Source organism: Dipodomys spectabilis, unplaced genomic scaffold, assembly GCF_019054845.1.
Source record: "Dipodomys spectabilis isolate Male_0828 unplaced genomic scaffold, ASM1905484v1 ptg000230l, whole genome shotgun sequence".
Lineage (NCBI taxonomy): Eukaryota > Metazoa > Chordata > Mammalia > Rodentia > Heteromyidae > Dipodomys > Dipodomys spectabilis.
This window is the reverse complement of record NW_024870907.1, coordinates 1,835,825-1,861,211: the sequence shown is the minus strand read 5'-3', so window position 1 is coordinate 1,861,211 and position 25,387 is coordinate 1,835,825. Positions and strand designations below refer to the sequence as shown.

The 25,387-nt window shown below is 46.7% G+C and overlaps 1 protein-coding gene across 2 annotated transcripts; it reads left to right on the top strand.

Moving 5' to 3' along the window:
• Positions 1–151: 151 nt before the first annotated feature.
• On the top strand, positions 152–23,605 carry Desi1 (desumoylating isopeptidase 1). 2 transcript variants are annotated; one of them, XM_042698001.1, is made up of 6 exons: positions 152–487; positions 14,505–14,526; positions 16,225–16,294; positions 19,578–19,687; positions 20,511–20,633; positions 21,681–22,689. In XM_042698001.1, the coding sequence occupies exons 1-6, from the start codon at positions 400–402 to the stop codon at positions 21,700–21,702; spliced, it is 435 nt and encodes a 144-aa protein (XP_042553935.1). In that variant the 5' UTR covers positions 152–399; the 3' UTR covers positions 21,703–22,689. The 2 variants fall into 2 exon arrangements, with proteins under 2 accessions (XP_042553935.1, XP_042553934.1); XM_042698000.1 differs by lacking the exon at positions 21,681–22,689 and adding an exon at positions 22,701–23,605 and having other exon boundaries at positions 153–487.
• The last annotated feature ends 1,782 nt before the right edge of the window (positions 23,606–25,387 follow it).

The window sequence follows — 25,387 nt, the reverse complement described above, 5'->3', positions numbered from 1 at the left end:
ACGTGCGTTCGTCGGACACGCCCCCCCACTAGCCTCCACAAACGTCGCTACCTGAAGCCAACGCCATTCGCGAAAGCCCCGCCCCTCCACGAAGCCCCGCCCCCGCCTCCCGGCAGGACGGCACGCACATGCGCAAAAGTGCGTCTCCGCCCCCACCTCCTCTTCCGTGTGGACCCTCCCGGTCCCCTTTCTGTCACCTCACAGTAGTCGTTGCCGGTGGCCGGTGCCGGCTCCCCTGCAGCGTTGGGCGGCCTCTCCCCCGCCCCTCAGGCCGGGCCGGGCTCGGTTCCCCCCTCCCCTGCTCCCTTTTCTCCCCACCCCGGGGAGGGGGGGGGTGCTAGGAGGTCCTAGCCGCTGCCGGGTGCCCCAGGGCCTTGGTGGCTGCCGCCACGGGTCCCAATGGAGCCGCCCAATCTCTACCCGGTGAAACTCTACGTGTACGACCTGTCCAAGGGCCTGGCCCGGAGGCTTAGCCCCATCATGCTGGGTGAGGAGGCCGGGGTCGGGTGGGAAGGAGGGCGCCGGCCGGGCGGGCCAGAGGGTGCCGGCGGGCCCGGGGAGGGGCCCGGCCTGGGGGCCCCGACTCCCGGCGAGAGTCGGGGTCCGGAGGATGGGAAGGCAAGCGGATGGAGGGGAGAGGGGTGCTGGGAGTCCGGGGAGCCGGGGCCCGAGGGGTCACGCCCTCCCCCTGCGCGGTGCGCCGCTAGAGGACGAGGCCTCCAGATCGCCCTCGGCCAGGACCGGGGCTGGCGGCGGTCCGGGGGAGCCCTCCGCACCCCTTTCTTGACTCGGTGGAGAGGGAGAGCCGGGGAGTGTTTCTCCCGCGCCGTGCCTCTCGTGGTGGAAGGGATACTACGGAGGACATTCTCCGATGGCCCCCAGAGAGCCTTCCCTCCGCGCGGAGGAAACTCCCTTTGTAGTATCCAGGGTAGGCGAGAAGAAGGAGCTAGAAGCTGCCCCAGAGGCCGCCCAGCCGTCATGGCCTTCCCCCCACCCCCACCCCCAGGTAGAGGGCAGGGCAGGTGAGCCGGGAACTTCAGAATTCAGAGTTCGGCCTGACAATGCCTTCCTCTTCGCTCGACATTTCTAAGTTGTAGTTCCTTTTGCCAAGATGGTAAGAAAGCCGGTCTGGAGGACTGGATGCTGATGGATCCGTGCAGATGAATAAGAGAGGTGTTGATTTTCGTTGTGCCCCATTCAACGGCTCTCCCTGTGGGGGAGGAAATCAGTGTAGCTCAAACCTGGTTTCAACTCAAGGATCAGAATGTCTAGCGTCACATAGGACTGATCAGGCTCGTGATTTCAGGTAATCCTAGGCAGGCAGGAAGGGGCTTCGGGAATCGAAGCTCGAAGAGCATTGGCAACACTTATTTGAATGGCGTTTCCTGGATTCTATGGGGGCAATAGGTGATTTAGTTCCGGCTCTGGGAAATGAAAGGGCAGAACTCAAGGAAACAAACTTGCTCCTTTTGAAGGTATCTTTTCAATGTCCTTGAGTTTCTGAATCGAACCCAGTTGAACTTATTCCTTCAACCCTGCACCCAGTGAATAGTTTCTCTATGTACCTTCATATCAGCACTATCTAAGGTGCTCATTAATAATATAGGTGCTGGGCAAATGATGTAAATTGGTGAGAGCGCTTATCTAGCATTCTATAGGTACGTGGGTTTGATTTCCCAGCACTACAACAACAGAAAACCCAGATACCTTAATTTCCAACAGATATTTTAAATAGAATTAGGAAGAAAGCTCTTTGGGTTGGAGGTGTGGCTCAGCCAACGAGTGAAAGCAAGTGTCAAATAGTCCTGGTCTCCAACACAAGAACAAAGAAAAGTTCTGTAAATACACAAGTGTTGCTGGGCACTGGTGGCTCATGCTATAATCCTAGCTACTCAGGGGACTGAAATCTGAGGATTGCATTTTGAAGCCAGCCCGAGCAGAAAAATGTCCATGAGACATCTCCTATTAACCACTGAAAAACTGGAAGTGGACCTGTGGCTCAAAGTGGTAGAGTGCTAGCCTTGAGCAAAAGAGCTCAGAGACAGCACCCAGGCCCTGAGTTCAAGCCCCACAACCAATATCTTTCTATACGTGTATGTTTTACTTAAAGGAATACTCAAGCATAAATGTATGTGCCAATAGACTGACTTGCTTAGGCAAATAATTGCCTGCAAGGATGCATAAGAAATTGGCAGCTGTTATTGATAGGGTAGCTGGATGCGTTGAGAACCATACAGGAGTGGAAAGGAAACTTTGCTGTGAATTTTTTTCTTACTGTTCCAATAGCAGAATACAACATACACATTATCAATTCAAAATAAAGAACGTTTTAAACATAGGGATTCTAGGGACATACTTCATAAGTGCTCAATCAGAATTTTGTAAATCTGTTTTTAATCAGATCATTTTTATGTAGCCAGTCCATTATTGGAGAGGAGGTTGCTATATGGGTAAGGTGAGAGGTATAGCTCAATTGTAGAGAGCACTTGCTTAGTATGCACAAAACGCTGAGTCCAATTTCCAGCACCAGGGGGGGAAAAAAGACATCAGTAAGACAAACTCGAGAGCAAAACTTACAGTCATTGTTTGGGTAGTAGTTATCAATAGATTACATCAGTCAAGTTCTAACGAAATGCCTTGGAATGGAGCCAGTTGTTTAGTTTGCTCATAGTGAGATTTTACTTAGATATTTCCTAAGCTCATAAATAAAAGCCACCCCTTTGCATTGGCCTTCCCCCCACCCCCGGTCATGGGGCCTGAACCCTGGATGCTGTTCCTCAGCTCTTCAGCTCAAGGCTAGTACTCTACCACTTGAGCCACACAGCACCACTTCCAGCTTTTTCTGCTTAGTGATACTGAGGAATTGAACCTAGGGCCTCATGCATATAAGGCAAGCACTCTATCACTGAGCCACCTTCCCAGCCCCTGCACTGGCTGATTTTTATTCTGTTACTTGGCAATGACTTTAGCTGAAAGAGGTGTTCATTCAACAGATATTTGAGCATCTATTAGGTACTAATGAATGATTTAACTAAAGATGATAGAATGAAGAAAAATATTATTTGCCATCATGGAGCTCAGTGTAGTGTGGGAGATGTTGCAAGAAAAATATATATGCAAATAAAACAAGAATATATTGTGCAAGAAGCAAACTGGGTACTAAGAAAATAACAAGAATGGGCTGGAGGCATATCTCAAATGATAGATCAAGTGGTAGAATGTTTGCCTAACAAACACAAGGCCCTGAGCTTGGTCTCCAACATTAGGGCAGGGGTGGGGTGGGGAGGGGAGGAGAAATGCTTCAAGAATATCGAGCCAGGTGCTGGTGGCTCGCACCTATAATCCTAGTGACTGGAGGCTGAGATCAGAGGATCAAAGTCAGCCTGGGCAGAACAGTCCATTACATTTTTTTTTTTTTGGGGTCCGGTCGTGGGGCCTGAACTCTGGGCCTGGGCACTGTCCCTCAGCTCTTCAGCTCAAGGCTAGCACTCTACCACTTGAGCTACAGAGCCACTTCCGGCTTTTTTCTTTTTGCTTATGTGGTACTGAGGAATCGAACCCAGGGCCTCTGGCATGCAAGGCAAGCACTCTACCACTAAGCCACCTTCCCAACCCCAGTTCCATCATTATGCTGGTTAATTGGAGATAAGAATGTCATGGAGGGCTGGGAAGGTGGCTCAGTGGTAGAGTGCTTGCCTTGCATGCGTGTGACCCTGGGTTTGATTCCTCAGCACCACATAAGTAGAAAAAGCCAGAAGTGGTGCTGTGGCTCAAGTAGTAGAGCGCTAGCCTTGAGCTGAAGAGCTGAGGGACAGCGCCCAGGCCTCATGACCGACATACATATATATTATGCATATATTCTGGAACTGAAGGTGTGGCTCAGTGATAGTGCAGCACCTTGAGCAAAAATGTCAAGTGAGAATGAGTTCAAACTCCAGTCCCAGCACATAAACATACCAAAAAAAAAATATTTGAATAGTGACTTTTAAACTGAAAGTTAGAATAAAGAAGTAGACACCAGAAGGTGTTCCAAATAGGAGAGGGAGAGGGGTGAGACGGGAGAATCTGGTTGCTCCTGGGACTGAAAGCGGCCTTTGTAGTAGATGGGAGTGGTTAAGTACCATAAATGAAGATGAAGTAATATTCATGCCTTTCTCCTTAAAGATGTGAGCCAGTTGCCAGTGGCTCACACCTGTAATCCTAGCTACTGAGGAGGCTGAGATCTGAGGATCACGGTTCAAAGCCAAAGCCTGCCTGGGCAGAAAAGTCCGTGAGATTCTTATCTCCAATTAACAACAGAAAACCAGAAGTGGCACTGTGGCTCAAGCAGTAGAGCGCTCGCCTTGAGATGAAGAGCGTAGGGACAGCGCCCAAGCGCAGAGTTCAAGCCCCACCACCAAAAAAAAAAAAAAAACATGTGAAACCCTGGAAGGCTTCAACCAAACATTGAAATTTTACCAATTTGGTACATTACATTTCAATGGTGTTTCTGAAGACATCACCTTGCCTACAAATCTAATTTCTCTCTCTCATTTTCCTATGTTGCTCTGATGCCGTTAGCAGAAGTAATGGCCATTACTTTATAGAGTTGCAAGTGGGCAATGCCTTATATTGGTCTATCACTCTCAGATACACCAACCTTGAAGTTCGTGCATCCCAGTTTGTTTCTATATGTTGATTTGGCATTTTTCAGTATACTTGAGGCTCTGGGTTCGATTCCTTAGCACCACATAAGCAGAAAAAACCAGAAGTGGCGCTGTGGCTCAAGTGGTAAGAGCTATAGCCTGGAGCTGAAGAGCTGAGGGACAGCACCCAGGCCCAGAGTTCAAGCCCCACAACCGACAAAAAAAATAAAATAATAAAATAATAATAATAATAATAATTAATTTGTGCCAGGAGCTGGTGGTTCACACCTGTAATCCTAGCTACGCAGGAAGCTGGGATCTGAGGATCGCAGTCCTAGGTCAGCCCTGACAGGAAAGTCTGTGAAACTCTTACCCAATTAGCCACCAGAAAACCAGAAGTAGAGGTGTGACTCAAAGTGGCAGGGCAGTAGCCTTGAGTGAAAAAGCTCAGGAACTGTGTCCAGTCCCTGAGTTTAAGCCCTATAACTGAGAGAGAGAGAAAAAAAAAAGAATCCTCACCACACCTTTGTAAAATAGGTTGTGTCATTACCTCCATTTTTTAGTTAAGGTACCTGAGACAAAGTTAAGTAAGATATCTGCCCAAGTGGTGGTTACAGAGCCTGGTTATGAACAGGCAGTCTGACTGTGGTTTTCCTCTCCTTTGGAATGTGTTCCCTCCTGTAAAGGAGATAAAATGTTGAAGTGTCTAAAAGCATTCTTACCAATGTTTCAAGTTTGAAGAAGAAAAAAAAAACCCTGGGTTTCATATGTATATGCCATTCATCATCTAGAGTTCTAATCATTGTGTGTGTGTGTGTGTGTGTGTGTGTGTGTTCGCACACTCATGCGTGCCCATGCACACATGTTGATATAGGACTTGAACTCAGGGCCTTGTACTCTTTTTAGATTTTTTTCCTCATGGCGGTGTCACTCTACCACTTCAGCCATGCCTCTAGTCCAGCATTCTGCTGATTAATTGGAGAAGGGAATCTACTGAGTTCAAACTACAGTCCTCTAGGTCTCAGCCTCCTGAATAGCTGGGATTACAGGGATAAGCTACCATCTCCTCCCAAAGTAAATTCAAGTGACCTCAACAATATCCTGTCATACTATGGTGATGTTAATTTCCTACTATAAGACCTGTTCCAATTCTAGAATAATCCATGGTTGGGCTAGGTAATTCCCCACCCCTCGGTTCACCTGAAAGCACATAGATTCCTCAGACTTCCCCCACCCATGTTCAGTCTTCCAGAATGGCCCCTCAGGAAGGCATTTCTGCTATTTCCTTGTGCTCCATGAAGATGTTCCTCCATTATCCTTAGCATTGTAACTGAGCAGATGGCCTGACAATATCTTGTCTTCCCCATCACCATTTGGTTAATACAATTAGCTATTATAATTGACCTTTAATTTATGCCTCTAATAACTTTGGCCGTTCTTTAAATTTTTTACCTCCTGTGTGTCACAATATACAGAAATAAATGCAAGGGTTTGATTTTTCTCTCCCCACCCCTAAGGTAGTTTGAGAAAAGTTTCACTGTGTATGTAGCCCAGGCTAGTCCTGAATTCTCAATTCTCTTGCTTCAGTCTCCTGAATGTTGGAAGTGGTTTTTTAATTGTGCTAAATGGTACTTCATAATTGTTATTGTGTGATATGCATCACATTTTATTTTTCCTTACAAATTATTCTTGGAGCTGGACACCAGTAACTCACATCTGTAATTGTAGCTACTCAGGAGACTGACACCTAGAGGATTGAAATTTGAAACCATCCTGGGCAGAAAAGCCTACAGAGGATCTGTCTCCAGTCAACCAGCAGAATACTGAACTAGAACTCAAATGGTAGACTGACAGTCACCAATGCTAGGCATAAGCAAAAATGCTCAGGAAAAGAAGAGCACTGGGGGCTCATGCCTATAATCCTAACTACTCAAGAGGCTGATATTTGAGGATCACAGTTCAAAACTAGCCCAGGAAGAAAATCCATGAGACTCTGATTTTCAATTAACTACCTCAAAACCAGAAGTGGGGCTGTGGCTCAATGTGGCAGAGCACTAGCCTTTAGCACAGAAGCTCAAGAACAGCACCCAAGCCCTGAGGTCAATCCCCAGGACTGGCACCAAAAATAAAAAAAAAAAATGATAATAAAGATACGTGTTAACCAAGCTTTGGTGTCTCACTTATAATCCTAACTACTTAAGATGCTGATATCTGAAGATAATAGTTCTCAGCCAGCCCAGGCAGACAAATACACAGTTCTGTTGGTAGAAGGTAATGTAGTGGTGGTGGTTTTGAGTAAGAGTCTTATTATGTTGCCCGGGATGGTATCAAAATCCTGGTTCAGGGCTGGGAAGGTGGCTCAGTGGTAGAGTGCTTGCCTTGCATGTATGAGGCCCTGGGTTCGGTTCCTCAGCACCACATAAGAAAAAAGCCGGAAGTAGCGCTGTGGCTCAAGTGGCAGAGCCTTGAGCTGAGGGACAGTGCCCAGGCCCAGAGTTCAGGCCCCATGACCGGACCCCCCCCCCCAAAAAAAAAAAATCCTGGTTCCATGCCAGGCACCAATAGCTCACACCTAGAATTCTAGCTTTCTAGGGAGTCTGAGATAAAATGAGATATGAGCTGTAATCCTCAGGAATCTGAGATCTGAGGATGGCAGTTCAAAGCCAATCCAGGCAGGAAAGTAGTCTGTGAAACTCTTATCTCCAATGAACGACCAGAAAAACGGAAGTGGTGCTGTGGCTCAAGTGGCAGAGTGCTCACCTTGAGCTGAAGAGCTCAGGGACAGTGCCCAGGCCCAGAGTTCAAGCCCCATGACTGACAAAAAAAAAAAAAAAAAACTCGTCTGTAGGAGTTAATTATTTCTAAAAATAATATGTATGCACATATAAAATTAGCCACCAGTATAAAAGAGACTATAAAAGGGATATAGCAGCCACGTGCCAATAGCTCATGCCTGTAATCCTAGCTGCTCAGAAGGCTAAGATATGAGGATCACAGTTCAAAGCTAGCCTGGTCAAAGAAAGTCCGTGAGACTCATCTCCAATTAACTACCAGAAAACCGGAAGTGGCACTGTGGCTCAAGTGGTAGAGTCCTCTCCTTGAGCTGAAGAGCTCAGGGACAGTGCCCAGGCCCAGAGTTCAAGCCCCGCCCCCCCAAAAAAGTGATACAGCAACTGTGCACTGTTGGCTCACACCTGTAATCTTAGCAACTCAGGAGGCTCAGGTCTAAGAATCACAATTCAAAGCCAGCCCAGGCAGAAAAGTCTGTGAGACTTTTAGACATTTTTTTCCAATTAACCACCAAAAAGCCAGCAGTGGAGATGTGACTCAAGTGGTAAAGCAGAAGCCTTAAGTAAAAAAGCTCAGAAACAGTGCCTGGGCCTTGATTTCAAGCCCCTCTCCTTCCCCCCCAAAAAAAATTAGCAACAAAAGCCTCAAGCTCCTGGAGCGAGAGCCTCTCATTCCTGTCTGTCTTTGTCCTCAGTGGCTTGTCAGAACAGGTGGCCAGGAAGGGGTGTGTGTGCACTTGTTACTCAGGATGAAATCCAGAGCCTCACTGAATTCCACCCTCAGCCCTAGTAAGTGTTGATTATAGAAATGATTTCGCTTGAATGCAAGCTTGAAGATTAAAGTAGAATTTATTCAATTCTGAGGGTAGTTTTAGTTTTATGTTTTAATGTCATCTATTGTGCTTTGTTTTAGATTTTTCTTGTTCATTGTGTCAACAGTTTGATACCACTGAGTGAATGAGTTTTGGAATCCTGCAGTTTCTTTCTGGGAAAATGAAGGCGTGTGGCTTTTAGGGTCTGGAGTGCTCTTGAGTCTGCTCATTGTTCCCACCCTCACCTTTATTCCCGACCCTCCCCCAGTAGTGGGGCCTGAACTCTGGGCCTAGAGGATGTCCCTCAGCTCTTTAGCTCAAGGCTAGCATTCTACTACTTGAGCCACAGCACCACTTCCAGCTTTTTCTGCTTCTGTGGTGCTGAGGAATCGAACCTGCAAGGCAAGCACTCTACCATTGAGCCACCTTCCCAGCCACCCTCACCTTTCTTTTCCCATCCCTTGACCTGCCAATTTCTGTTCATCCTCGAGATCTCACCTCTGACCCTCAGCTCCAGATTTTGCTCATGTGTCCCTCTTTTGCCCTGTACACTCCGTTAGTAGCATTGCTCATCCTCTTCTAGAATTACTCATTTTCTCATCTGTGTCCACATACCCTTCCTCTCCCGACAGCCAGACTGGATGCTCGATGGGGTGAGAACTGCTTCCTCAAGTGTGTGTAGCAGTCTAGCATTGGGTGATCTCTAAGTGGGTGAGTGGTGGGATAGTGCGCTGGTCCTCACGCAGAGCTACAAGGCTTGGCTGGTAACACCTGGGCATGATTAAGCTGTGACCTTCTCAGTACTGAGGAAAAGAACTCAAATGTTAGGTTTACTCTAGGAAGAAATCCTGCACTCACTCCAAAGAGTTCCTGTACTAGAGTATCAAGTGTGTTTTTTCCTCTCTTGTTTTTTGTTTTGAGGGATTTTGATTTTTTTGTTTGTTTGTTTTTTCTGAGACCTAAAGCTGAATGTATTGCACACGTCCACAGGCTTGGAGACAAGTGGCCACATGATCACCCAGTCCCCAGCTTGCGGAGGAAATCCTAGTGGGAAATAATCCGCTTCTATACTGTGCTAATGCCATTGAGCCTAATTCAGATCCTCAAATGACCTGTGCCCTACTTCTGTCTCAAAACTATACCCTCCTTACTTCCACTTCAAAAAAAAAAAAAATTAAAACTCAGTCCAGTTAATAAACCTTTTTCCTACCCTTCCAATAAAAACATTATGAGAATGAGAGTAACTGTGAGGGTTTTTAGAGGAAGAAATAAAAGAATGAGGGACTGGGAAGGTGGCTCCATGGTAGAGTGCTAGCCTCACCTGCATTCCTCATAAACAGGAAAAGCCGGAAGTGGTGCTGTGGTTCAAGTGATAGAGCACTTGCCTTGAGCTGAAGAGCTGAGGGCCAACGCCCAGGCCCAGAGTTCAAGCCCCATGACTGACCAAAATAATAATAATAATAATAATAAAGAATAACAAAAAGAATTTTTCCAGCCATAATTCCCTATCACAATTCTATAGATGGATAAGGTGGTGGTGGTTGGTGGTGGTTTTGAGATACTTTTATTCTGTTGTCCAGGCTGCTATCAAACTCCTGGCTCAAGCAATCCTCAGCCTCAGCTTCCTGAGTCTCTGGGACTACAGACCATGCCACCCCATCCCACTGGGTGGATGGATGAAGTCTCAAGTGCATCTTGATGCAAGGGGGCATGACCTCATCTTGTAGGCTAATTAATGATTAATGAAGAGAATTAAAAGAAGACTAAAATAAGGTTATTTCCTGCAAATGTTGAGTCAATTTATAGATTTAAAGTAACTAACAGGATGATCTCTGAAGCCTCTGTACAAATTATTTTAATATGTGTGTTTGTGCCTGCCAGCTGACCTGCTTTGTCATTAAGTGTGGGTGCACGAGAGGCAGACCCAGGCGGAGCCCCATATGCCAGCACTGTAGTCATTTGAGTAATCAGGGCAGGCAAGATTAGGAGTAAGAACTTTGGCCTCAGTAGTTCTTCCTGTCAACCAACAGGACTGACTAAACAGACTAGATCTCAACAGATATTCATGCAGCATCTTGACTCGGGCACTCTCATGGCTGCTGGAGTTACAGGGATGCATAAGAAACTGTTCTTGTCAGCAGGTGCTGGTGGCTCACACCTATAATCCCACTACTTAAGAGGCTGAGATCTGGAGGATCTCTGTTTGATGCCAACCTCAGCAGAAGTCCTTGAGACTCCATTTCCAAAATAACCAGCAATATCAGACTGGAGGGGGAATGCTATGAGGGACTTTTTTCTTTTCTTTTCTTTTTTTTTTCAAGAAAGCAGATGGCTCTGTTCTCAAAGAACAAGCTAGGTATGGTGGTGCATACCTGTAATCCCAAGTACCTGGGAGGTGAGAGGAATAAATAGATAAAAGGATCGAAGTTGGAGCTGGGAAGGTGGCTCAGTGGTAGAGCACTTGCCTTGCATGCATGAGGCCCTAGGTTTGATTCTTCAGCACCACATAAGCAGAAAAAAGACGGAATTGGCTCTGTGGCTCAAGTGGTAGAGCACTATCCTTGAGCTGAAGAGCTGAGGGACAGCACCCAGGCCCAGAGTTCAGGTCCCACAGCTAACCAAAAAAAAAAGCTCAGGTGATGGCTAAGTGGTAAAGCTCTTGTCTAGTGCAAGGCTCTAAGTTCCAACGTGCGTGCGCACGCGAGCGCGTGCGTGCGCGCACACACACACACACTCACAGAGCCTTTATTGGACATGTAGTAGATGCCAGGCACTGTGCTAGCCATATTTCTCCTATCATTTCATATGTTTAAATATGCTAGTAAAGCCGGGCGCTGGTGGCTCACGCCTGTAATCCTAGCTACTCAGGAGGCTGAGATCTGAGGATCGCGGTTCAAAGCCAGCCCGGGCAGGAGAGACTGTGAGACTCCTATCTCCAATAAACCACCAGAAAACTGGAAGTGGCGCTGTAGCTCAAATGGTAGAGCACTCGCCTTGAGCTGAAGAGCTGAGGGACAGCGCCCAGGCCCAGAGTTCAAGCCCCACGGCCGACCAAAATAAATAAATAAATAAATAAATATGCTAGTAAATCTATATGGTTTTATGATTATTTATTAGAAATATGTTATACTTGTGTATGAATATAGTTACATAATGAAGTGTCTGAGTGGCCTTCCCTCTACTCAACATGGTTTAATACCCAGCTTACTGAATAGAGCTACATATGTACATAAGAAAATTTCTGTAATATATATTTGTATATATACACTTGTATCTAATTCTATAGTATAGTCTATGTACAAATAGACTATATAATACAGAAAGATTCCTCTATTTCTGTTATATTACATATCATAATGTATCTTATAGAAATATACACTTTTATATGTTTACATGTATGTTTATAAGGATTCTGTGATGATATATTTATGTGTGTATGTATATACTTATATTGGTCAGGCAGGACTATTTTGGTGGAGAATGCCAGCAGGATTTAGCTTTGCATTGATGACCTGAGAAACACTTTTAAACTTGTCATGACCTTTGGTCCAAAATCGTCTGGCTGTCCTGTGACCTCCAGCTTTGCCAAGTTCTTGCGTGGCCACATGTCATCTCTTTTAAGCATAGGAATATTGGGAAGTAGGCATTATTATTGTGTCTTTAAAATAAAAAATAAAAAGAACAGGGAACTAAGATTTCAACAGAAACATTACATAAAAATCCAATAGAAATTTCTACAGTGATAGAAATGTTCCAGACTCTACTGTCCAATCAGTAGCTACCACCCCTACATAGGTCTCTGAAGAACTTGAAATGCAGTTAAGCTGAAGGTATACCTTTTATTGAATTTTAATTTTAATGACTACTCTGTTAGCTAACTCAGGCTGACCCTGAGCCTCTACAAGGGCTCTCTGTGGTCTAACCTGTTACCTCTGCTCATCCTCACTTTCCTCTCGCCACTTTGGCTTCTTTCTAGTTTTTTAAATACACCTTATAGGCTCCACCCCTTCAAGCCTTTGCTTGGATGTCACCTGTGCAAAAAGACCTGTCCATCCAGCGCTCCCTACACTCCCAACATCCCTTCCCTGTGCTTGTTTTATTCTGTCCCTTCACTGTTGTTACATGCCTTGACATTGTTGCTTTACTGTTATCAATTTATTGATGGTCCCTTCCCCTCACTAGTATCATGAAAGGAATTTTGTCTTCTTGTTAACCAATGTATTCCTTTGCCAAAAATAATGTCGAAAACATAATAGCCACTGTCTCACTGGTTAAACTAATAGAATTCACATCTGGCCAGCCTCCACCAGAACCCACATTTTTACTCATTATGCTCTTTCTCTTAGTGAGTGTAATGTTTTTCCCAGAGTGAATGAGAGAAGCTTCCTTTGGAATGAACAGGCAAGAGAAAGGAAATATTTCTCATCTGCTCACTTTCACAAACCATTTTATGTCTTTAAAGAAATAAACTACTGGGCTAGGAAGGTGGCTCAGTGGTAGAGTGCTTGCCTTGCATGCATGAGGCCCTGGGTTCGATTCCTCAGCACCACATAAGCTGGGGAAAAAAAGCTGGAAGTGGCAGTGCGGCTCAAGTGGTAGAGTGCTAGCCTTGAGCTGAAGAGCTGAGGGACAGTGCCCAGGCCCAGAGTTCAGGTCCCACGACCGGACGGAAAAAAAAAAAAAAAAGAAAGAAAGAAAAAAGAAATAAACTACTGTCATTTAGAGAGCATCTATTTTTATAAAAGCAGTCTGGGAGCATACACCAGCTCTATTTAAAACACTGCGTTGGAACTGGAGATGTAGCTTAGTGTTAAAACTGGTAGGATACTTGCCTAGCATGTGGGTTTGATCTCCAGGAAGAGGAAACATAAAACACAGTCTTCCCTCTGAAGATGGCCAACTGCAGCTCCATTGATCATAGAAGCAGGTAGAACCAGCAGCTGAAGATAGGAATTCTAAATGGATTTACCCTCCCCTTCTCCCCTCCCCCCCCCCCTCCCCCCCCCCCACACACACCAGCATTTAGAGCATTTAGTCTAGGTCTCATCATCCTCCAGCTTCCAGCTCAGTTTGGATAAAGGCAGAGTCTGTTACACATTTCAAAGGGGACTTCACCAGAAGGCCCAGGCCAGCATCCCTCTATCCATTTGTGATCTGGTGAGCCAGAGCCACAGATGTCTTAGGGAAAAGGAAGCTGGCCTTTGGAGGCAGAAGACAGCAGGAAGAACTCTGCTGCATTTCATTTTTCTTATTTCATTTCGTCTGATCGTACTAAGCATTTCCGAGTCATGCCCTCGATGCTGAACTTAGATCTTAGACACCCATTCTGAAGTAAAAGTTATCTTATTGCTACTCTTACCTTTTTAATACAGAGTATTAGGCCTGATAATACCCTCTCTTTCTCAGACTTTTATGCATCTCATACTGTGGTGTTTCATAAGCATTATTATTGATCATAAATCCATATTAGAGAAACAGGCTTTAGAGAGATAAACTCACCCAAGATGTACTCCAGCAAACAGAAAAATTACTATCTGACCAAACGTTCATACCTATAATCCCAGCACTTCAAAGGAAGGAGCAGACAGCTTTCCAGTATGAGGCCAGCCTAGACTCCATGAGACCCTGACTCAAAAAAAAAAAAAAAAAAGTCAGACACCAGTGGCTCACACCTGTAATCCTAGCTACTTAGGAACCTGAGATCTTAGGATCGAGGTTCAAAGCCAGCCCAGGCAGGAAAGTCCATGAGACTCTTATCTCCAACTAAGCACCAGAGTTAGAGCACTAGCAAAAAGATCTAAGGACAGCTCTCCAGACCCTGAGTTCAAGCCCTAGGAACAGGGCGCGCGCGCACACACACACACACACACACACACACACACACACACACACACACACACACAAAGTATATGGCATTTGCAAATCTCCATTTTTTTTTTAGAGTTTTCACCTCAATGAAGAAATGAGTAACAACTTGCACTATTTTGCTCTAGTCTTCTGTACATGAGAGGAATTCTGTACAGAGGAATTTAAAAGGCAGAGTTAATTAGACCCCAGAGGGAAGGCAGGCATATATCTGGGGTGTATTTACACCAGTGTTTTTATCCTGCCTTCTGATAAAAGATTATGATTACTTTTCAATTTCACCTAATACCACGAGGAGAGCTGCATCTCTGGAGTGTAGTTCTCCCAGAGGTTTGAGTGATATTCTAAATCTACTCAGGCTGAGGGCCATTTAGTCTCGTCCCAAGTGGCTAAATCTCTTCTTCTCTCCACAGGGAAACAACTGGAAGGCATCTGGTAAGTGGGGCTGAGACTCCTTTCATTCACTGCTTTATGAAATACGGCAGCACCACAGTCTGCGGATCCCGGGTCAAAGGCTTGCTGTCTTTGTTGTTGATCTCTAAGAACTAAAGCAGCCTTCACTGCTCTTGTTTTTGTCCCTCCACCCCATCTTGGGACTGGCAGGCCCACAGACGTGTCTCACCACCAGTGGTCAGAATGGGAGGATGCAGCTGGCAGCTGGAGATGCTGTTCAATATCCCATAATGCACAGAACAGCCTCCTGCACAAGTAATTATCTACAAAGAATGTCACTAGGGGCTGGGAAGGTAGCTTAGTGGTAGAGTGCTTGCCTAACATGCATGAAGCCCTGGGTTCAATTCCTCCATACCCCATCCACAGAAAAAGCTGGAAGTGGCGCTGTGGCTCAAGTGGTAGAGTGCTAACCTTGAACACAAGAGAGGCTCAAGGACAAAGCCCAAGCCTTGAGTTCAAGCCTCATGACCAGCAAAAAAAAAAAAAAAGACATCACTAGTGCCAAGATGTAGGCACCCTGATCTTCACTACTGCCAGCGCTCCACATCCATGAGTGCAGTCCTGCAAGGTGAAAATATTCAGAAGCCAGGTAGCTACTCAAGAGGCTGAGATCTGAGGATCAAGGTTTGAAGCCAGCCCAAGCAGAAAGTCCATGAGACTCTTATCTCCAATTAACCACCAAGAAGCTGAAAGTGGAGCTGTGGCTGAGGTAGTAGAATGCCAGCCTTGAGCAAAAAAACTAAGAGACAGCTCCTAAGCCTTGAGTTCAAGCCCTGGGACTGGCACACACACACACACACACACACACACACACACACACACACACTCTATTATTTGGAACTGGAAATGTGGCTTAGAGGTAGAGTGCTTGCCTAGCATGCATGAAGCCCTGGATTCCATTCCTCAGTACCACATAAACAGAAAAAGCCAGATATGGTGCTGTGGTTCAAATAGTAGAGCACTAGTCTTGAACATAAAGAGGCTCAAGGATAGAGTCCAGACCCTGAATTCAGGTCCCAGAACTGGCAAAAAAAAAAAAAAAAAAAAGTGGGAAAACATTAGTTGTATTGAGCAGACTCTCAACTACTGTTCATTCAACAATAGAGTGTAACAGTTGTTTATACAACATTTACATCTATTTTGGGTATTGAAATGATTTTAAATGTATTTGAAGCCAGGAGCTGGTGGCTCACACCTGTAATCCTAGCTATTCAGGACATCCTCAGCTCTCAGTCTGAGGATTGAGGTGAAAAGCTAGTCGGAGCAGGAAAGTCCTTGAGACTCTGATCTCTAGTTACCCACCAGAAAACCGGAAGTGGTGCTGTGACTCAAGTGGTAGAGTACTTGCCATGAGCTGAAGAGCTCAGGACAGCGCCCAGGTCCAGAGTTCAAACCCCACAACCAACAACAACAACAACAACAAAAAAATGTATTTGAAGATTGCATACATTCAATACAAATACTATACCATTTTATAACAGACTTCATCATCTGCAGATTTGACTATCTTTGGGGTTATCTAGAAAGTCCATTCCCCTCCCCCATACAGAGGAATGGCCACATGGCCTAATGTGGTTATTTGTCCATGGCTGGTCGCCAGAGTTACATCTTTGAGTTGTGATGTTTGATTTTCACAGACAGGTATTAATTTCTGGCTCACTGTGTCTCTCTGTGTGGCAGGCACACCTCCATAGTTGTGCACAAGGATGAGTTCTTCTTTGGCAGTGGTGGTATCTCCAGCTGTCCCCCGGTGAGTGTCTTCCCCTACACCCTGACCTCCAGACTCAGCTTCCTGGGGGCTCCCTAGACCAAGAATTTTGCTTCTGTGTGCCTCTGGCTTCTGGCCCAGTATATAGAGGACTGTAACATAGTTCCTCCTAAACACTGAGGTTGGAGTGTGGCTCACTTGGCAGAGCACCAACAAGTGAAAGTGTCAGGTACTGAGTTTGAGTCCCAGTCTTGGACAAAAAAAAAAAGATTCATTTAAGCGCTACAGGTAGCCGGGTGCCGGTGACTCAGCCTGTAATCCTAGCTACACAGGAGGCTGAGATCTGAGGATTGCGGTTCAAAGCTAGCCCAGGCAGAAAACCAGAAATGGCACTGTGGCTCAAGTGGAAGAGCGCTAGCCTTGAGCTAAAGAGCTGAGTGAGGGACAGTGCTCAGGCCCAGAGTTCAAGCCCCACAACCAACAAAAAAAAGAGCTACAGGTGTGATAGAGTGCTAGCATGTTTAACGTCTTAGATTCTATTCGCAGTATCCCCTCATCCTCAAAAAAAAAAAAAAAGTAAAAGAAAAATTCAAGAATACCTCTCTAGCTGGACACCAGTGACTTACACCTATAATCATAACTACTCAAAAGCTGAGATCACAGTTCAAGGCCAGCCTGGATAGAACAACTCACTAAACTCCATGTGGATGTGGCTCAAGTGGTAGAACATCTGTGGAGTGGATGCAATGCCCTGAGTTCAAGCTGCAATGCCACCAAAAATAAAATACAATACACCCTTCCCAGACACCCCAGTCAGTGCCACTGCTCCAGAGCCCCTGTGGGTCTCTCTGCGTCCACACTAAGAGGTCATAGTGATATGACCACAGGAATGGAGCCTAAGCTGCTTGCAAGCTATGAGTGAGTTACTTAAAATCATACAGCCTGTGACCGGATCAGCCCTAAGACTCATCTCTGTGACTCTAAAGCCATGTCCTCTTGCAGAACATTTCTGTCAGAGCTACCTGAAGGTTGTGATGGGAGGTGCACAAGTGAAAACCAAGCAGGGTTCATTTGCAGAGCTATATGTGGGAAGCCATTTTGTATTTCTTCCTCTCCCGTTGGGAGACAAATCCTTCATTAAGCCTAGTTAGTTCTACCTTGTGAGTGTGTCATCAGTCTGCCTCTCTCATCTCTTCCTGTTCCTCCAGACCTCTCACCTTAGTTCATACCACCTCATGTCTGACCTGCACCTGGGTCATGGCCACCTGGTCTCCTTGTCCTTTATACAGGAGGCAAAATGATCTTTTCAAAGCATTTCCCTAAAGCCAGGCGCCGGTGGCTCACGCCTGTAATCCTCGCTACTCAGGAGGCTGAAATCTGAGCATCACAGTTCAAAGCCAGTCCAGGCAGGAAAGTCCGTGAGACTCTTATCTCCAATAAAGCACTAGAAAACCGGAAGTGGTGCTGTGGCTCAAGTGGTAGAGCCCTCACTTTGAGATGAAGAGCTGAGGGATAGTACCCAAGCCCTGAGTTCAAGCCCTACTACCAAAAAAAAAAAATTCCCTACTGCTTTTGGAATAAAACCCAGAAGGCAGCCAAGTGTGGATGGCTCATCCCTCTGATCCTAGCTACTCAGAAGGCTGACATTAGAAGATTGCAATTTGCAGGCAGCCTGTGTAGACAAATCCAAGAAACTCATCTCCAGGTAACCAGTAAAGAGCTAAAAGTGGAGCTGTGGCTCAAGTGGTAAAGCACCAGCCTTGAGTGGAAAAAGCTAAGGGAAGTTCAAGCTCCAATACCAGAACAAACCCAGAATTCTTAGCATGACTTCTAGCACCCCTGCTGATCTGGCCTCTGTCATCCTTTAACTCTACCCCAACTCTACCCCGCCCTCTCCTCATTCCTTGAGCACACCTTGGACAGTGAATCCTGTACTCTGACCTCAGTACACCACCTTTATCCTTCACAAATAGCATTGTTTTTAGCTTTTCCAGCATAACTTTTCTTTCTTGTTTGTTTGGTTGGTTGGTTGGTTTGTTCCAGTATTGGTACTTGAACTCAGGAGCCTGGGCACTGTCCCTTAGCTTTTTTCACTCAAGGCTAGTCCTCTACCACTTGAGCTACACCCCCATTTCTGGATTTTTGGTGAGTAATTGGAGATGCATCTCAAGGACTTTCCTGTCAGGCTGGCTTTGAACCATGAGCCTCAGCATCCTAGGATTACAGGCGTGAGCCACTGGTACCCAGCAGCAGCACAACCTTTATTGCAGCTTGTAATTACACTCTGGTTGAGGGGATTTTTTTTTTGTCTGCCTTCTCTGCTAGACTTTAAGTTCCATGAGGGCAAGAATCTCATCTGTTTTGTGCACATCGTACCCCCAGTGCCTACCATAAGGCACGGCACATAGTAAGTTCTCAATAAATACTTGTCATATGAGTGAATAATGAGGGTCCAACAGTGACCTTTTTAATCTCCTACAATTCTTTCTCATCATGCTTTCCCCAAACTCTAGAATAATGTCAGCCACATAGGTGCTCCATGACAGGGCATGAAAGACCTCTTTGGCCAGCTCTGCTCTGGGCTATTTGCCCTTTCTACATCTGCCATCCTCCATGTTCCCATTGCTTCTCCTTAGGGGTGTCCACATGGCGTCTCCTTTAGTCTGCTGTGGTATCTATCAGCTCATGGCCATGGGTTTTCTGTAGTAAGCATCTTCGGCCAGCAGCTCTCCTGCCCTATCACCTTCAGTAGACTGCCTCCCAGATCAAAAAATGCACTGAACTAAGCCAGTGGCTCACACCTTTAATCCTAGCTACTCAGGAGGCTGAGATCTGAGGATCGTGGTTCAAAGCCAGCCCAGGCAAGAAAGTCCATGAGACTCCAAAAAGTCAGAAGTGAAGGTGTGTCTCATGTGGTGGAGTGCTCACCTTGAGCACAGAAGCTCAGGGACAGTACCCAGGCCCTGAGTTCAAGCCCTAGGACGGGCACAAAAAGGGGAGGGGGGGATGCACTTAATTCTAGAAATATTTGCTGTGTCTGCCAGATTTCTCATGGTCCTTCACACTTTTCTGTTACCAGTGACTCCCAGAGTATCACAGTCACAACTGGCTACGTACTTCCTGAACATAGGTCATCTCTAATCCTTTCTAGTCCTAATATTCAAGCATACTGGGGGCAAAAGGAGACCACAGAGTCCGGGTTTCTATCTTTTTATCTGCTGGAGAAGTGAGTAGGCAGCATAAGGAGTTGGGCCTGCAAGAGAATCAGCAACAGTTCAGTGGAGACAGTGACTGAAAGACTTCCTTGGATTGACCTTTTTTTTAGGGAGGAACACTGCTTGGACCCCCAGACTCTGTGGTTGATGTGGGGAGCACAGAAGTCACAGAAGAAATTTTCTTAGAGTACCTATCTTCCCTGGGAGAGTCTCTGTTCCGGTGAGTGGGGACAGAGCTGGTGGCTGGTTGTGTCTGTCTCTCTGGCTAGCTATTCACCCCTGGAGGGCAGCGCCGGTTCCATCCCTGGAGCACTCAGCTTGCCTAGCCTTTGCTGACTGGACACAAAGAGAAGGCACCACGCTACAAAGAGCCCAGAGTTGTTCCAAGCAGATATTCTATCCCAGCATGCTTTCTGCTGACACTTTGAGAGCAGAGAAGAGCTATTCATTCCCTCCGATTAAAATCAGCAAATACAGTTTTCAGCCTCTACTGGCTCAGTGCTTTCTCATGAACTTCAAAGGCAGGGTTGGATAAAGCACAAACTTAGGCAGATTTCTCTTAAGAAGCTTCAGTCAGCCAGGCGCTTGGTGGCTCACGCCTGTAATCCTCAGGAGGCTGAGATCTGAGGATCACAGTTCAAAGCCAGCCTGGGCAGGAAAGTTCATGAAACACTTATTTCCAATGAACTACCCAAAAAAAAGCTAGACATTGAGCTGTGGTTTCAGTGGTAGAGCACTAGCTTTGAGTGAAAAAGCTCAGGGACAGTGCCCAAGCCCGAAGTCCAAGCCCCAGGCCTGGTACCAAAAAAACAAAAAAGCTTCAGTAGATTTCACTCTAACCCTGTAGCTCTGCTTTAAGAATTTCTAGAGCCATCTATTTTCATTTCGGTTCACCCTTAGTAAGTCGGTTCTTAGAGCTTGAGGAACAACACACCAAGTGTTCATTCAGCGTGTTTGAGAGGGTGGGTTTGCCCTCTCACTCCTGCCTGGTATGAGTTTTGCCACGTAAGATCTAGTTTCTAAACCTTTCGTTGCATGTACAGAGGTGAAGCCTACAATCTATTTGAACACAACTGTAACACCTTCAGCAATGAAGTGGCTCAGTTCCTGACTGGGCGGAAGATCCCATCTTATATCACTGACCTGCCCTCCGAAGTTCTCTCCACGTAAGTTCCCCTCCATCTCTGCCCCAACTTCAGTCATCCTAGAAAAATTCCATTCATCCTCTGTGTCTCTTCCCTGGCCCTGGTCTCTTCCCACCCCTGATGGTGGCAGAACACAGGAGGACCTGTCCTGGTGGCGGGTCTCCACCCACTGGCATGTACCCATATGACCACTACCCTTCTCGTAGCTGGACCAACTTTACCCTGGCCCAAGTGCTGCCCCAAAACTGAGAAACCCACTTGACACTTTGCCACTGGCTTCAGTGTTTGGACAGCATCCTAGTGCCTGGTGCAAGAAGCAAGCCGTTCTCCAAAGTGCCAGTTAAAATGAAGGGTTGGGTGGATGACAGTGTTAGGTCAGGAATGGCGACTTGTTGTAATTACTCTTTACCTGCACCCCTAGCTATTTGTCAAAGATCAGGATCTACTTGTCCTTAAACTTAGCACTATGCAATCAGCCTTCAGTAGAGGTTTATTTTGGGGAACTTATTATGGCCTTTGGCACTTTGCCTTGGCAAGTTCTGCGGGTAATCATCTGGGGGGGTGTTCTCTCCTGAAAGAACTCCTGTACCATACAAAAAGGAAAATCCTTAAGACCTTTATGTCCAGTTAACCTGCAAGAAAAAAAAAAAAGCCAGAAGTGGAGCTGTGGCTCAAGTGGTAGAGTGCCAGCCTTGAGTAAAAAAGCTAAGGGGCAGCCAGGACCAGTGGTCACACCTGTAATTCTAGCTACTCAGGAGGCTGAGGATCGCAGTTCAAAGCCAGCCTGGACAGGAACATTCATGAGGCTCTCCAATTAACCAGCAAAAAGCCAAAAGTAGAGCTGTGGTTCAAGTGGCAGAACACTAGCCTTGAGTGAAAAAGCTCAAGGACAGTGCCCAAACCCTGAGTTCAAGCCCCAGGACCATCACCAAAAAAAGAAAAGAAGTTCAGAGTCCTACCAAAGGAGTCTGTGTAAGGAAACACTGAGCAAACTCAATCTATTTTGTAGGTGAGTTCCTAGACCTGTCTGAATTAGAGTTGATAATTCTAGGTTTCATCTGTTTACAGTTTGGAGTACTTCATGCCTTAAACTGAGGAATCATTTTCAAAGCTGCTGCTCTGCAGCTCATACCGAAGAAGCTCGTACCTGACATGTGTTGCAGACACTTACTTCAGGGTGCTTTAATCTTGGAAAGTCTCCTGACTTCAGTATTTGTAGTCATTTTTCTAGCTAAGTTACATAGTGACATTAACACCTTCTAACAAACCTGGGCTGGGCTATTTTTTTTCTGAATATTCTCTATATCGTCTGAACGACTTCAGTTTCCTACATGAATCTCGTTGTGCACCCTCTCCTGACTTTATAATATTCTTTTCCTTTTGCCTCAGCGTCCCTCGCTGTAACTTTAAAGAATAAAAGAAGTGCATTGCACATAGAAAGCTCAAGTCCTGGCAGGTAGCTAGCGTGTCCCAACCACAGCTTCTGGGGTCTCAGAGTTGTCAGTGGTAAGGAAGTGAACCAGAGGGTGGACCCTGGGAGTGAGGCCAGAACAGGCTAGCTGAAGTGCTCTGTAATGGTCAGCTTTCTGTTACGGTAACAAACGCCTAGGAATGTCAGTTTATAACGAGGAAAAGTATATTGTGGCTCATAGTGACTAAGACGTTTTAGTCCATGGTCACGTGGCCCTGCTGCCTTTGTGCCTGTGCCAAGAGAGCCCGTGGTAGGGAGCACAAAAGGAAGCAAAGCTGCTTAGCACAGGGTGGCCAGGAAGCAAAGCGGGGCAGAAGAGGTGCTGGGGTCCTGTGATCACCCAGTAACCAGATGACTGCCAGGAGCCCCACCCCCTTAGTGGTTCCGCCACCTCCCAAATGTTTATGGGCTCTAACACATAGACCTTTGGGGAACACTTGTGCAAACCATAGCTCCCCTAAAAATACTGATGTGTGAGGCTGTGAGCAAATTCAACAAGGTACCCAGAATCCTCCTTCCTTGTGTGGGATACTGCCACAGCCATGTCTATGCCCGCTGGCCATCTGTGGACAGGCCATCCTCAAGAGCTCTCCTAGTTCATGTCTGTTTCCCCACAGGCCCTTCGGACAGGCCCTTCGGCCTCTCCTGGACTCCATCCAGATTCAGCCTCCTGGAGGGAGCAGCGTGGGCAGACCCAATGGCCAGAGCTAACAGGATGGCAGCGAAGCACCCGCTCTCCAGGGCTTTTCCTTTTTAAACAAAACAAACCCTACCAGATTTCTATTTTATAACTTTACATCAGAGCTAACAACCAGGGGATGGCTTTTTAAATTTCCCAGGGAAGGAGATCATCAGGCTGCATGTAGGACAATGCTGCTAACAAACAAAACAAAATGCCACCCCTTCTAATAGTATTATACTAATTTATTAAGGCTGTCTTGTCTGTGAGTTCACTTTTGACGCTGTTTCTTAAGCGTCCTCCACTGGAAAAAGGGAGGGGGGTTGTTTAAGCAGAAAGCAAGAGGCACCGTTTGGGAGAGCCCCAACCTAGAAGCTCTTCCTAGGGAACACCCACCCTCTGCCCAGGTCACCACACCTGTGGGACCCTGTGAATTGTACAGCACCCAGGACCTGGAAGCCGTTACTCTCTACTATTAAATGAACCAAAGGATTTGGTGCACACGGGACCAGTTATAGGCTGTCTAACCCCAACCTAAGTGAACTCCTTAGCCACACCTCTCTCATCTTCCCTACCCTTCCACAAGCAAGGCCCTGGGGTCAGGGCTGGAGCAGGCCCAGCCTCCGGACCCAAGGAGAGGGACACCAAGGATCGGGCCAGAGAAACCAGGATAAAGCCATTCATCCCTCTTTCTACTGAGACTGATTGCCAATCCTTCGCCATTATGTTGGGAAAACCCACCTTGCTGCGTGCCCATGAGGCTGCTCTTCCTCCGCGTAGCTGGTCTGCCACAGGTGATGAAGGTCTGGGCTGGATGGCAGAGACCAGGCCTCCTGTCCACAAATAACAATACAGGTTATTTATCATCACTAGAACCAGCCGCACAGACCATTTATCTTACTCAGCTAAGCCCAAGGGATGTGCTTCTCCCTGAGAGGGGAAAGAACAATGATGCAGATTCCAGGTGACAAGAAAACTGAGAGTTGTTTCCTATAGGAATTTGTCTTATGCCAACTACTGGGAGGGCACACATGATCTCCGTTAGGCGTGGTTGGGCCACGAGTGAGTATTTTTCTAATAACTCACTGCTAGGGGTTCACAGACAGGGAGCAGTCAGGAAGTCTCTGATCATGAGAGTCCCTCCAATTCCTTTTTCATGTTCATCTCCCATGTGTTTATTTTGCTGAGTTGAGTGTGGGAAGGGACCCAGAGCTGCCAGTGCCTGAGTCTCAGCTCTGCTTTCCTGGGCCCTTCCTACCATGGCTCCCTGATTCTTCTAAAGCTTGAGTTCAGTTGCTCCTTCCTGGGGCAGGGACCTTTCCTCCCTGAGAACCTGCTGCTCATCCTGGCCCCTTTCCTGCTGTCTTTGCCATCATCTGCAGTGGTTGACATCATCAGGGTCTCAGCTGAAGGAAAGACGCCATTCTGCCTAAGTGCATGCCAGTGCCCGGGCCAGGGGCAGGTCTAGATGGGAGGTCAAGGGGCATAAGATCGAAAGGTCTCATTCTCCTGAAGCCCTGCCAGCTTACTACTGGGTGGCAATGAGAAATGAAAGCTGAGGGCTGGGAAGGTGGCTTAGTGGTAAGAGAGCTTGCCTAGCATGCATGAAGCCCTGGGTTCGATTCCTCAGTACCACGTACACAGAAAAAGCCGAAGTAGCACTGTGGCTCATGTGGTAGAGTGCTAGCCTTGAGCAAAAGAAGCTCAGGGACAGTGCTCAGGCCCTGAGTTCAAGCCCCAGGACTAGCAAAAGAAAAGAAATGAAAGCTGAAACCAATGGAAATTGGTACTACTGAGACCCACTGGCACAACCAGAGCCAAGGAGAATGGATATCTTGGCTGGGTTTCCTCGGTGAGGGCACAGCTTGGTTCAGGCCACTGCCCTGCTTTCTGCTTCTGCCATGGCCCAGCTTTCTCTGTCACAGTTCTTATCCTGGCCCAGAAAATGCTGGGCTTCTCCCTCCTCTCTTCTCTCCAGGCTCAGCTGGTTTTTGCCCTGCCAGCAGCGACCCTCAACCCTAGGGCTACTGTGAGAAGTTTACCTGAGTGACTCCCCTCAGAGAATTTGAGTCACTTTATTCTTCATGCCCAGCAAGCCGTCCGTGCCAATGCCTGGGCCCTTGGGCTGATGGGGACATGAAGGTATAGAGAGAGAGAGCAGTCTCCAGAGTTCTACAGAAAGGCAAGCTATCCTCCCCCACGCAAGGTGCCCAGGCCAGGACCCCCAACCCCATCCACACATTCCCTGTCTGTCCCAGAAGCTCAGGAGCATACTTGTCGTGACCAGGCACTCCATGTGAGCCTGTGGAACCAAGCAGAGTGGGAAGCAAGGACTGCTTGTGTCACACAGTCGACATCTCTTCCCATTGGTTTAAAGGGACAGGGGAGGAGGAGGGACAACTTACTCTCCCCCAGAAGAAATAAAGCTTGAACCTTCAAGATCCTTTGATGTCCTTCAAGTCAAACTAATAATTGTGTGTAGTATGGAGGTCTTTGCTGGTTTCGGTTGGTGTTTTTTCTAATGCAATAAACTCATGTCTGCCTGCTGCACTGGTGTGGTACTTAAATCTCATCTGGAGGTGTTTCCAGCCTGGAGCAACCCAGGTGTCTCCATCTGTCTCCCTT

Bases quoted from the DNA above. Each gene is read 5' to 3' on its own strand.
- Desi1 (XM_042698000.1), top strand. From the start codon at position 400: ATGGAGCCGCCCAATCTCTACCCGGTGAAACTCTACGTGTACGACCTG. The intron at 16,295-19,577 runs GTGAGTGTCTTC...CCTTTTTTTTAG, and splicing joins GTATCTCCAGCTGTCCCCCG to GGAGGAACACTGCTTGGACC. The intron at 20,634-22,700 runs GTAAGTTCCCCT...GTTTCCCCACAG, and splicing joins CCCTCCGAAGTTCTCTCCAC to GCCCTTCGGACAGGCCCTTC.